A 12615-nucleotide genomic window follows, 5' to 3' on the forward strand; every position below is an offset into this window, starting at 1 on the left:
TGACGTCTCAATTTAGTGAGAAGGGCATCGTCAACTCTGTTTTACGGGCCAGCCTAACACTCGGTCCCAGAGCCGACCTGTCCTCAGCACTACAGATCCCTAGATCTTTGAAGAGGCACTCGCTGGCCAATCATAAGGATGAATGGCAAGCTACACTTCCTTTGACGCACCTCATGAAGGTTGATGGTGGTTGATGGTGGTTGATGGTGGTTGATGGTGGGTGATGGTGGTGACAATTTTCACTGCGATTTTAACTCACTCGGAGAGTATGGATGTCTTCGAGTATAGTAGTAGCTGCGAGATGGCCCCCGCCCTTATTTAGGTCAGCCAGTGATTTGTGATTATTTTGATCAGCCTGCACCCACGTATGTCTTATTCCCCGAGGTGAGCGATGTGGTGGCAGGCGGCGCAGGCCAGACAGACCTGTTCCAATGCACGGAAGCACTACAATTCTAGTCTACATCAAGGCTTCAAGACGATGGCATCATGGGAGAATACCGCATTCACGATCATAAAGCATGCTCGCGTCTGCTAGTGTAATCATAATGCTATTCTCGTGCTGTGAAAAGGCCTCTTCAGAAGTCTTCATCTACTCCTGATCCAGGACATCCTCACGATCATTGGAGATGGCAACTTATGCGAACTGCTCCTTTCAAGTACATCCACGCTATGATTTGCGTCTACTTCAATCAACTATCAAATCCCGTCGTGCTGAGTAGCATGTAGGCCGGTTCGGACCAAGATAACCGTCGTTGGCGGGCGATTTCAAAGTACCTATTCGCAATGCGAATGTGGTTTAGGTGAGGCAGCTAGCGATATGAAATCAAAGGAACCGAAGTATCGATACTGGTCTTGCGACGAAAATGTTCGTTTACGGCGCAGAGGTTGCATCACTGCAAGGCAATTCAAGTTGCCGCAGGTAGAGAACATGGAAAGGGGGTAGGTAGGATTGGTCTGGCCCAGGCTGATTGAGCAGAGTATGAGCGCAAGCCATGGTTTGCGAGGGGGTCAAAATTGCTGTGTAGGTAGAGCAGAGCCTCATGTCGCAAACCTATACCCTAATTCCGTGGTCGCCGATATGATACGAGGCGACTGAGAGAAGACCACATGCAGACGTCGCCCACTGACAAGACTTGCTAGATGGGCTTCTACCTAGGCATTTGCCAGGTCGGGATTTGACGGCACCCGTCTCCTTGAGAGCATAGCATGGGCATGGCAAATTCACAGGCAGCACGTGCGCCAACAGGGGAGCGACTTGGAAAGTAGGAGGCAGATATGTGTAACGTGCGCAAAGAATCGGATTTTTGTATCTCTCCTGTATGCGAAATGCCTGGTATGAATTTCTTTCCCTTTACACGCCACAGCCGAAATGCAGAGCCTGCCAGTCCAGCGAGGAAACTAAAAAGAAAAAAACCAGGCCCACAACCCTCTTTCAGATGGTGTTTTGTGTGTGATGATGGAATCCATTCGACCTCGCTCTCTATCACTTCATGACGACAGGGTGGGGGGAGAGAGGTGTCAGGGAGAGAGAGGAGGAGGGGTGATGAAGTATGTCCCAATGGTTCGCACCGGTTGACCTAATCCGTAGCCATAACGTCGTCCTTTTCGCCCTTTTATTTCTTGACTTGTGTAAAAAAAAACTCCTTTACATGACGACACCAGAGTTGCTGGCAATACGCTGGACATGAGTGTTAGTCTCGTGTATCCCAAGAGCGTTTGTGATGGGAAAACTTACGGGCCAGAGCTCAGCAGCCTCCTTACCGACGGGGCCGGTAATGGCGGAGCCCTTCATCTCACCCTTGGGGTTGACGATCTGTAGTCAATGTGTTAGCCACAGTTCTTGATCGTCACCTCGAAACAGCGACGCCATCTTCAGAGCTCGACTATACGAAAGCCGCGCAGCCAAGTCCTGTCCGACGCGCCCCAGTCCCCAATTATCAGAAAGTACTTACGACACCGGCGTTGTCCTCGAAGTACAGGAAGACACCGTCGAAACGCTTCCAGGGCTTGGACTGGCGAACGATGACGGCGGGGTGGACCTTCTTGCGGAGTTCGGGCTTTCCCTTCTTGACGGTGGCCATGACCATGTCACCGACACCACCGGCGGGCAGTCTGTTGAGGCGGGCACCGATACCCTTGACGGAGATGATGTAAAGGTTACGGGCACCAGAGTTGTCGGCGCAGTTCATGACGGCACCACTGGAGCAACAGAGTCAGCGACGAGTTCCCACCACAGAGAGAAGGTTTCTCTCATTCGGGGAGAGAGGAGAGTTCGTACACGGGAAGACCGAGGGTCATCTTGAGCTTGCCACCGGGGGCACCGCGACTGTAGGAATCTGGTCAGCACTTCTGCGTCTTGATGTTTGCCGGAATCTTCTCTGCTCATGTCCCCTCCATTGTCGGCGCAAAATTTCGTTTCTGGGGGTGGGCTAGCGGTGGGCGAGGGGTGTCGTTTCGCGCAGTATTTTTGTTACCCATTCGTGCATGCCGTCAGTCGGTGTTTCTGTCGCAGCCGAGCCCCAATCCAACGCTTCCGGCCATTGCCTTGCTGCCGTCAAAATTTCCTCCTCTTTCCCTGCGTCGGTCGTAGTGTTGTTGTGTCGAAATTTCGAGCGCCCGCCCGCTTCATGCCGCGTGCATCCCACCAAAACCTCCGTCGTCGCTGGAGGAGGGGTGAAAAGAAGCCGAAAATTTTGCGCCGTCGCTGGATTCGAAGAATAGAGTGACAATGACTTACGAGAGCTTGGCCATTGTGTCGGTTTGGGGGTGTCGGAATCAACTACGGGGCTGGCTGGAGGGTTAGATGGCGGACGTGGAATCGTGAACTAGGCTGGAAATTTCACGACTTCGAAAATGTTTTTGGTGAATCGCTGGTGTGGAGCACCGAACCCTACGCTCCTCCCTTACCCGAGCCAGAATTATCCGTCACGTGGAGATTAGATAAGCCACCCCGAAAACCTTTCCCTCTTTTTTTTGATGCACAGAGACCCCGCTGGCAGTCTTGCCCCACTTCATCCTATGGCCCCCCCTCGTCACTGCCTTGGGGGAAGTTAGAATTGCAGTGAGACCGGGGGCACGAGGTGCATTAGGTGACTAAGGGTCAAGATCAACTGCCCTCACCGGCTCTCACCGAGTCACCCCACTTCATTGCCTTTGGGAGAGTGGAAATCGCAGTGAAGACCGCGGATGCGCGATACCCAATCCCAACCTCTTATTGGAAGTCAAACGTCCGGCCTTGGATAAGTTTGAATTGCTGCGAGCTCAATTGACATCACTCATGGACAAGCTTGATGCGGTCTCTATAGGAGTCGGTTGGGATGTACACCCCAGCCTTGGTGGGATAAAATTGCAGTACCCAATCTGTCAACAACAAATGGTTGCGGAGGTGAAGGATAGCCTTTCCATGAGGCCGCATCGTCGCCTTAGGGATGATTAAATTGCAGTGAATGTGAAGTACTTTTTCCCTCGGCCCTTAGTGCATAGTGTAAATCGACCACAAGGGGGAGCACACCGACAACTCCATCGCCTATGAGTAGGTCAGAATTGCACCTGACTTACAAGACGGTAAGGGAATATGATATGTCCAACAATAAGGGGACCTCACGGATGTCATTTGAGATATAAAATATGCACATCATGTAGTCTTCTTGATAACTTTGAGGTATTCGCTTTAATATACATCGCCTTGCATCACACTCATGAGCGTTTCCACTTCGTAAAGACCCTCTCTTCTATCATATGATTTGGAACGAACGTGACTGTCATCGTCGCACCACCACCCTTTCTGTAAACCCTTCAACAACCCGTCGCTATACTTGGTAGTAGTTTTCATGTTCCGTCTACTCTCTCCTCCGTTCGCCGAGACTTGTATCATCGAGTATCCGCTGCAAGATGCTCCCGCATTGGATCCTCGCTCATCTGAAGCTGATAGACCATGCATCAAAGATACCATCAGCGCCCAGACAACTCAGTTGAATCAGTCCATCTCAGGAAGATCCGTTGTGCACTTACATCGTCAAACTCCCCACGCCAAACGCCAACCTCCCCATCCGGACATCCCCGGACCAAAGCCCATCAACTCCGTCATCCCGCACAAAACAACCCGGGCCCTTCTATCACCATTTGGTGATCGTACCTAGTCTACGGCAACGTAGTGAATAAGAGGATTCTGTCGATGCAACTGAAGAAACAAATGATTCCGATGCCGGTCTATAGGCTTGATTGGGAAGATGGGTGAGATGACCGGCCCAAGATGTGAGAGGCCACGATGTCAGAGGCAGAGCTATATTCTGCCGTCTTGACAAGATAATGGACGCGAGTGTGGTTGAATTCGTCTTAATTTGGTCTCGAGTCATTTCCTGAGGAGCCATGATAGGCCTGAACAGGCGCCCGACTTGACCCAGCTTGGCTGATTTAAAGACTTGCTGGAATGAATTAGAAAAACACCCAGTCGTTGAACAAAGTTGAATATGATCAATTCACACGCGCAGATGTTTTATTCTTTATCATATCTTAATTTACAAATCTCGAAACCGTGATTCTCAGTGTGGCCGTGGCTATCCAAGTCACCTTCGTAGCCTCCAAACTTCAAAGTCGCTGTTCGATCCACATCAACATCACGCCCACCACCCTCAACGCAAGCCATACATCCAAACAGTCATCATCTCACGCTCACTCTCTAACCCATCTAACACCCTCCTCCACCAAAACCGCACCCAAAGCCCCCAAAACACCCCACGCAAAAACCTCATACCCCAAGGCCCAAACCCTCCTCAGCACCATCCACCTCAACATCCGGAAGCAATCCCACCGACTCAGCTCCACCTTCCACCCGGGCGGATACCACTCCGGCACAGGCGGATCCTCCGGGCACCACATCTCCCGCCCGCCAGCCTCGAAGACGAGGTACCCGATGCTGCGGAGCGTGAGGACGGTGCAGTAGGCTATGTAGACGAGGTAGATCCCCAGCACGACCTCGCGCGGCGTCAGTAGGGAGGGGTGGTGGAGAATGTGGGTTATTCGGGTTGCGGATTCGCGGAAGGTGTAAGGGCGGTGGGAGAGGTTGCCGTTGATCACGGAGGGCATGTTTTGGTGGGTTGGGTTGAGATTGTGAGGTGGTGGAGGGTGAAGGTGCTAGGACTGATCGACAGGGAAGTTTCGAGGCGAATCCGATTTCACATCAATTGCTTCGGAAAGATCGTGAAAATTGAAGGCTTTGTAACAACTTAGTACCAGGGACGATGAAGGGATGCCGAGTCCTGAATGATGCTGGTGTTGGAGTTGGTTGATGAAGCGTGTTGGTCGATGAGAAGGCTAGATTACGGCCCCCACCAAGGACGGACCAGGATCGCATGACGGGTGCCTATGTGTCCTGCTGCTGCTCAGGTCGGTAATCTTCGACGCATACGACTCCAATTATACACGTGCTTACTTGAATGCCTGTCAGGCTTCCTTCAATAATCACAGCGTTTGCGTACCCATCCGCGTAGCCAATTGATGAATCAAATAGAACATGCTTGAATTGATACCGGGTATCTTTGAAGAAAACAGCCCACTGCCTCATGATCTACCGAGCCAGTGTCTCATGCCAATAATATAGAGAATGCCAAAACCATAACCGTCGTGAATGCAAGTCCCGTGAGACCAGGTGAATGCCGGGTGCTCCCGGCCCCTTCCTAGCTGCCACCGCCCGTCGAATCGCTGTTATTCGACCCATCCGAACCACCACTAGTCGTAGGCTCAACAATCTCTGCGCTCGCATTGGGTCGCACACTCTGAGGGTTCGAGAACAAATCCTTGGGATCCCATGTCGCTTTAATGCGCTCCAGCGTTGGAAGATTGGTTCCCCAGTACCTCTCTTGCGCGTTGTCGAGTGTCGGGTCGACATACCCAGCATATGTGCTCAGCTCGTTAGGACTCGCTTTCCGAATCTTGTCGGCGACCCCAGACATGAAATCCTTGGTCTTGCTGCTCAAAGTCGGGATGCCGACACCGTAGCCCTGGAAGAACATAACCTTGTCGCGGTGGCGGTAGGCAGTAGCGTTCATGGGCACGTCGTTGATTGCGCCGCCGGTGACGTCAAAGATGAGGAACCAAATCAGGGTACCGCGATCGGCACCATCCACGTAGTCCATCATTCCTTGGATGCCATCTTCGCTGAGGAGGTCGTTGCGGGTAAAGGCGAGACTCTTGGAGGTGAAGGGTGACTGGATATCACTCAACCAGAGCGCCGCGTCTTGTGCCTTTTGAGCAACGTCGCCGAGCCAGTCATTTACTACCACGGATACCTTACCCTCGGGGATGCGGTCTGGAATGCCCGTCTTCTTGAACTCATCTTCCGTCCCGTAAAACGTAGCCGTGATGGCGACGCCGAGTTCTTGCATCACAAATTCGCTGCTGAACCGACGGTCTAGCTCCGGGTCAGAGATGAGGTCTTGCCATTGCTTGAAGACGGGTGCAAGATCGCGGTGCTTGGCGAAAGTGATGGCGTACGAGTACTGCACAACATCGCCGGGCTCGGGGTGGGTCCGCATAACGAATTCGGTGATGACGCCGAAGCCGGCGCCGGCGCCGTTGAGAGCAAAGAAGAGGTCCGAGTTCTGGCTCTCGCTTGCTCGCTGGATCTTGCCGTCTGCGGTGACCACCTCAACTTCCACGACGTGATCTAGACAGCTTCCCCACATCCTTGAGCTGGGGCCGAGACCGCCCTAAATGTGACTTGCGTTAGCAGGGCGCACGAAGACCTGATGGATCGCCAACTGCGGGGGACTAACAATTGTGGCATGGCCTCCGATGCCTACACCGGGACACGTGCCGTGAGCCATGGCTCTCTTCCCGTTGTCGTGCAGTTTTTCCGTCACGTCGTGCAGCTTGTGGCCTCCGCCGATAGTTGCCTGCCAAGTGTTCGTATCCATGGAGAAGTTTTGAAAGTTTGCCAAGTCAATGACGAGAGCGCCGTCGGTGCCACCAATGCCAAAGTTGCTGCGGGTAGACGACCGTGTTAGCAGTGGACTAGATAACGATGACATTTCGAGAAACCTACGCATATGAGTGGCCTCCCGATTTGGCTTGGACCTTGACATTGTTGTCTGCAGCGCATTTGACGAAACCGGCGACATCTTCCGTTGTTGACGGTTTTGTGACAGCGATGGGCTCCACCGGGATATCGAGATTGTACGGCTTCACCCAGTTGAGCTGGAAGAGAGGGTCGTTTGGGTATCCAACGCAAGAGGAGCGGCCGTTGCAGACGTTGTCGAGACAAGTCGCCAGCGGGCTGCTAGGCTTCTGTCCCATGATTATTGCCACGAAGGGGGTTTATCGAGAGCAATAGAGCATAACACGGAGTGCGCTGAACGGGTGGGCGGTAGTGGGTTGTTAAAGGTCGCAGGTATACTCAGTTTATACATGCCAGGGGATCCCCTCTGGCGTCGCAATCCTTCCCGGTACTCTGGAGGCCCCAACAACGAATTATGGGCGAGAGAAGCAGGTGATGTCCAGCTTCTTGCGGTGGGATAGGCCGAGCCATAACCAAGATCCTTGATGTTTGGCGTGTTTAGGTAGCAGTGACGGGACACGGATAGCGTTCCTGGCTGATCATCCCATTGCAAGGTAGTGGACGTTAACGCCTGCCAGTTTCGCCTTCCGCCGTCGTCATTCCCTTCTCTTGGAAAGCCAGGTCTGTCCTACGAGCCAGGCACAAGACAGGCGTACTGTAGGCATGGCTGAGGTGTGGCTGGCAGCGGAGCACAGAAATGATGGCCAATGGTAGGTTGCCAGCGGCGTGGAAGATTGCCACCGGTATCCTACTTTGTTGCCATGAAATGCCATGGTGCGGTGCGAGAAATTGGTAAAGCCTCCCCTCACTTGGGAACGTCATTCGCCATGTCCCTGTCCCTGCTTTTCGTGCCTGGCAAGCATGGCACTGGTGATATGCCCTTGACGGACCAGTCAGCGCCTGGCCAGAGGCTCGCAGGAATCGTGAATCAAGCTTGTTCAGCGGGGGTGGCGTAGCACCGAAAGACGTCAAACCAAGTCAACAGGCTCGCATGGGATCTTGGCGATAGACGGGGGGGGGGGGGGTTTTCTCATGCAATGATGCTGAAGCGTGGATGTTGGTGGAATGGAGGAAAACGAGTGGCGCATTCGGCGCCACGCGAGGTGGGAAATATGGGGGCGCTATGGCGGTGCATAGCTGCGCCAATGAGATACTTCGGATGATGATGAGTGACGGCTTTCTCAGGCTTTTTTCAGGGAGTCTAGAGCGGCCCAGCTCCGCCTTGACGGTAGCATTACAACGGTCTGTCTCACTTTTCAACGCTGCTTGTTGATCTTGAAGCGGTCAGTGGCTGGCGGAAGTCTTACCCAAGCTGGAGTTCTGGACTCTTGATGTTGCAAAGGCGCTTGACTTGACTCCATTGAAGGGACCTAGTTAAGGTAAGTATGAGCAAGAAATAATAAGGTAGTAGAGGAGACTGGGAAACGTTCAAAATGCCCGACCACAGACCCAAGGTAGATTGGGTACGTACCCGGAGTTCATCGTCAACCTAGACTTACATAAGGTCATATGCACGTGCCCTCATTAATCCCATTGAGCTGAGTAAGGCACTGAGCTTGGAAGACAATGAATGAGATGAGTAAGAGAATTAGCAGATGGAAAAGCGTATGACTGGAAAGAGGATATAAGCCGTACCGAACCTGACTGAGACACTCCTAGGTATGCCATTCTTGACGTGAACTTACAGTGGTATGGTACCTACTGCCAGTGTCAGGATGCCCTTGCCGGGAATTCGTCCAAACCTTATCCCACTTCAGCCTCAAGTCTCCCAGCTCTCAGTCATCCCGAGTTGGACCACGTTGCTTCTGAGACACGTCAATTCAGTCGGTTGCAGCCTGTTTACTCTAACATGGAGTGAGAGAAGAGATCCAAATGAGAGGTAACGATTGAAAATCCCCATTCGGTTTACATTCATGGACAAGTATTTGGACAAGTACTCAAGACTTGGTCTATCAATGTCGTGACACCCACCCAATGTTGTGGTACGCTATCCTCGACAGCCTCACTTGCCCTTAGATATGAGACGTATGAACGTTGGCACCCGTTTCTTCATGCTGCCCTCATGCACATGCTCACTCTCACGCATGTTCTCACCGTGGTATTGTAGATTAGACGACCCTCTCACCCTGTGCCTCCCTACACAGTGCAGAGAGTGCGCGAAACGCCCCCACATTTCTGTCCCTCCCTCCTCCATTGTGGCTTGACAACTCAAAGCCACAGTTTCCAACTTTTCTCTCTTACTGTACGTGGCTGCCTGGTTGACGCACTGCAGCGCGCCAAGTCTTTGGTGATACCTTCCACCTCCACGTCTTGCTCTACCGACTCCCTCCCACCCGACGAATTCCATCATCCTCAACATCTCCGCCATCCTTTCCGTTCCGCGAGGCTACTGCTTCTTGTCATACGTGTCACTGCAAGACCACCACATCCTTTCTGCATCAGACGCCCCCAAAATTGACCGACCACCATCCTTCCACGCCCATCCGGAGCAACTCATAGATGCCGCGAGTAACACAACCGCCGTGGCCTTCGCTCACTTCATTCCAACTCTTTCATTGAGGGCTGGGTCAAAACGCTCCATCAAGACTCTGTCGAAAGAATAGGGCCGACGTACTCTACAGTAACGTCGCACCGGAAGTCTTTCTGCTCGAACCCCGACCACCTGCTGCAAGGCTTCGTCTGAATCGGTTCTTGACGTGCCGTCAATGCACCGGCTCTCCAGCTGCGAGATAACGCCGCTTCAAGTTCTCACGCGGCTAGTTGCGTATTCTCTCATCTGATACACCACGGAAATTTGACCTTGGTCATCGAGTATACGGGACTTACGCAGCCATGACAACACCGCCCGTCTGGCGACGGCTGCCTGTGCCCACTTCAGGCGATCTGCCCAACCTATTGGTATCGACAACATTCACGGCCACATCTTACACAATCTTCGTTACAGACCTGACCAACATATGGTCCGAATCGTTGGATCGGCGTGCCATCTACAAGCGCAGCCTCAATGAGTCCACCAGTATCGACCCGACGGACAGCGACAGCAACATGCGAGCATTCCTGTCCAAGATTCGTTCTGTCTTTGATCCAAGCCACCGAGACCATGACAAAGCATCCATGTTGATATCAACACGCTCCAACAAGGAAGCTGGGGAGCAAGGTCTGACATTGAGTATTACTTGCGAGCTGGACAACATGCAGCCTTTGGAATGGCCGGTCTATATGCAAAAGTGTCCCCAGTCAGAGCTCACGACAGAACTTGTCGTACCCCTCGCACAAGCAAACTCTCTTGGCCGCCGGCGAGTGCAGTCCCTTACAGAAACCATCAAGCAAAAGGATGCCGTTATCATGAAACTTCTGGACAAATTGGACGCTACTGGAACTCGCCTTGAGAACGTTTTCGCCGTCTTGTCAGCGAAACAGAAACCCACGAGAAAGATGGCAGAGGAAAAGGTCAAGGGTTTGGCTCCCTTTTCTTCCGAGGATTGGAAGGCGCAGTTGGACGACGATCCGGAGGACGTTCTCAGTGCTATTGAGAGCGTCTTTGGCGGCGAAGGACTCGAGTATAGTCGCAAGGCTGACGTGGACACTGCAACTCCCCTTGACGACTGGTGGGCTAAGCCAGAGGCGTTATGTATCCCGATTGTGGGACCCAAGTCGAGGTCCCGTTCATGCCAGCCGGCAATGTCGCCTCCCGAATCCGAACGAGAGGGGTATGATCACAGCGAGCCGGCAAACAAGGGGATTGCGGGAGAGGATCAAGACGATGATTTCCAAGTGCAGTCGACGCCTCCCCATCTCATGCCCACCCGGAAACGTTCCGTCCCGCCGCCCTCCGCACGCGGCGACGACGATAGCACTGAAGACGACAACGAATCTCATATTCCAGATAGCGTACCTGTACCTCTTGAAGCCCCCGTCATTCTAACTAACCACCTGGGTACGATAGGAAAGAAAGGCAAGCCTGCAACAGAAACGAGATCTTCAGGCTTGAAGGATCCTGTGCTAGCTGCTCCAGGCTCGGATACTGAAACGGCATCTGAAGACGAAAGTGCAGTATCGGTAGTTGAGGTCTCGCCACCACCAAAGCCTGCCGCGAGTAAATTCAAAGGGGGCTTAGGTCGTATCGGCGGTGGTCGTGCTAGTCGCTCAAAGACTCCAGAATCTCCGAAGAAGGGGGCTTTAGGCCGCATTGGTGACGACCGCCAACCTTCTAGATCACCAGAGCCACCTAAGAAGACTGGCTTGGGCAGGATAGGCAGAGGCACGCGTCCATCGCAGACTCCAGAGCCGAAGACCGAAGATGCCGAAACCAGGGGAAGGCCTACAGCAGGCGAGAAGCCGTCGACGAAGCCCAGGGAGACGTCACAGGAACGGGCGGATCGGAAACGAGATGAACTACAACAGGAGATACAGAAAAAGGCTACGTCGGGACCAGCACGGAAGAAGCGGAAGTTCTAGATCGATCCCAGTCTCAAATCTTACATCTCTATGCCACTCGAAGCTACCTTGTCACTGAACATCTCTCTGGCTCTTTGATAATACTGCAATCAGTGAATATTGAAAGCAATACCGGCTGCTATCTTTAGACGGACGATACCCGACTGGGAGCCGACTTGGTCGAAGAAGACACCAGCGTAACAAGGCTATTCTCGAAATAGATATAGACATGCCGTCGGACGCGGGTGTTCAGGTGGACGAAGTAATCCGAAATGTATCCGATGCGGATTGCCTTACACATGAGACACCCTCTGGCTCGGATTCTCGTTGAGAACTACTCCATTCTTCTTTCAAACCTGTCAGCCTTCCGAACATGGCGCAAATTGCTCCACACGAGCCATGCAAGGACGCTTGATAACGGGCCGAAACGAGCTACACGTCGCTAGCTCATTTGTCCGACACAGGATGTGCGCTCCCGAGCCCCGATGTAGAGCAGCAGAATCTTGCATACATCCGTGTGGTTTCCTTGGGAAGTTCACAACTGCGTCTTGCTTCGATATTATACCAGGAAATGAAGCGAGACAGGCCGAGCTTGTACAATAGTAGAAACGCGTCTGGCCGTGCCGCGGATCCCGTACACTGTTTCTAGAAGCCTGGCGAGAGATGAGGAACGAGGGTCATTTCCCAATGTCGAGACTTCATGTCCCAGTGCGACATCCAGCTCACGGCATGTAACGTATTTCAACAAAAAATGTAATGGGGGGATGAAACGTTGCAGCCTTTTCAACGCAAGACCGTCTAGAAGATGGATATTGCTCGTGGATTTCGTTACACTTCAGCGTGAACATGCCGTTTTATTTATGACATCTCCCGATGACAAGGTGGCATCAAGTCACACATGAGCAGTCGATCCAGAAGGCTCGTCCTGTGCTTGGGAAGCGCAAAGTAATACCGAGCCACATCTCAAGATCCCCTTCCCCCACGTGGCACTCATAAACATCTTCAACCGGCGTACCGTCCTTCAAGTTCGATGCAACGCAACCGAAGGTCTCCGCCTTGTTAGACGTGGGACTGTGCAACACTATTTCCTCAGTTTGACAAGCCGCGCCCATTCTCGGGAAATC

The 12615-nt window shown here is 52.7% G+C and overlaps 4 protein-coding genes across 4 annotated transcripts; 1 reads left to right on the top strand and 3 right to left on the bottom strand.

The window, feature by feature from the left end:
- Window positions 1-1645: 1645 nt before the first annotated feature.
- On the bottom strand, window positions 1646-2751 carry BDZ83DRAFT_650359 (60S ribosomal protein L23; the record flags this gene model as incomplete). The annotated part of the gene is made up of 5 exons (XM_060510367.1): window positions 1646-1678; window positions 1736-1813; window positions 1953-2199; window positions 2279-2326; window positions 2738-2751. The coding sequence occupies 5 exons, from the start codon at window positions 2749-2751 to the stop codon at window positions 1646-1648; spliced, it is 420 nt and encodes a 139-aa protein (XP_060366471.1).
- A 1728-nt stretch (window positions 2752-4479) lies between these two features.
- BDZ83DRAFT_615857 (uncharacterized protein) lies at window positions 4480-5406 on the bottom strand. Its single transcript, XM_060507926.1, has one exon. The coding sequence runs from the start codon at window positions 5083-5085 to the stop codon at window positions 4672-4674; it is 414 nt and encodes a 137-aa protein (XP_060366472.1). The 5' UTR covers window positions 5086-5406; the 3' UTR covers window positions 4480-4671.
- A 269-nt stretch (window positions 5407-5675) lies between these two features.
- Window positions 5676-7293, bottom strand: BDZ83DRAFT_650360 (uncharacterized protein; the record flags this gene model as incomplete). The annotated part of the gene is made up of 3 exons (XM_060510368.1): window positions 5676-6707; window positions 6774-7011; window positions 7043-7293. 3 exons carry the CDS (start codon window positions 7291-7293, stop codon window positions 5676-5678), a joined length of 1521 nt encoding a protein of 506 aa, XP_060366473.1.
- A 2593-nt stretch (window positions 7294-9886) lies between these two features.
- BDZ83DRAFT_750797 (XRCC4-like factor-domain-containing protein) lies at window positions 9887-11512 on the top strand (the record flags this gene model as incomplete). The annotated part of the gene is made up of 1 exon (XM_060513965.1): window positions 9887-11512. One exon carries the CDS (start codon window positions 9887-9889, stop codon window positions 11510-11512), a length of 1626 nt encoding a protein of 541 aa, XP_060366474.1.
- Between the last annotated feature and the right edge of the window lie 1103 nt (window positions 11513-12615).

This window comes from Colletotrichum acutatum (assembly GCF_030867785.1).
Source record: "Colletotrichum acutatum strain CBS 112980 chromosome Unknown BDZ83scaffold_32, whole genome shotgun sequence".
NCBI lineage: Eukaryota > Fungi > Ascomycota > Sordariomycetes > Glomerellales > Glomerellaceae > Colletotrichum > Colletotrichum acutatum.

What these genes read in the sequence shown, in the direction of transcription:
- BDZ83DRAFT_615857 (XM_060507926.1), bottom strand. Translation starts at nt 5,085, where the DNA reads ATGCCCTCCGTGATCAACGGCAACCTCTCCCACCGCCCTTACACCTTC.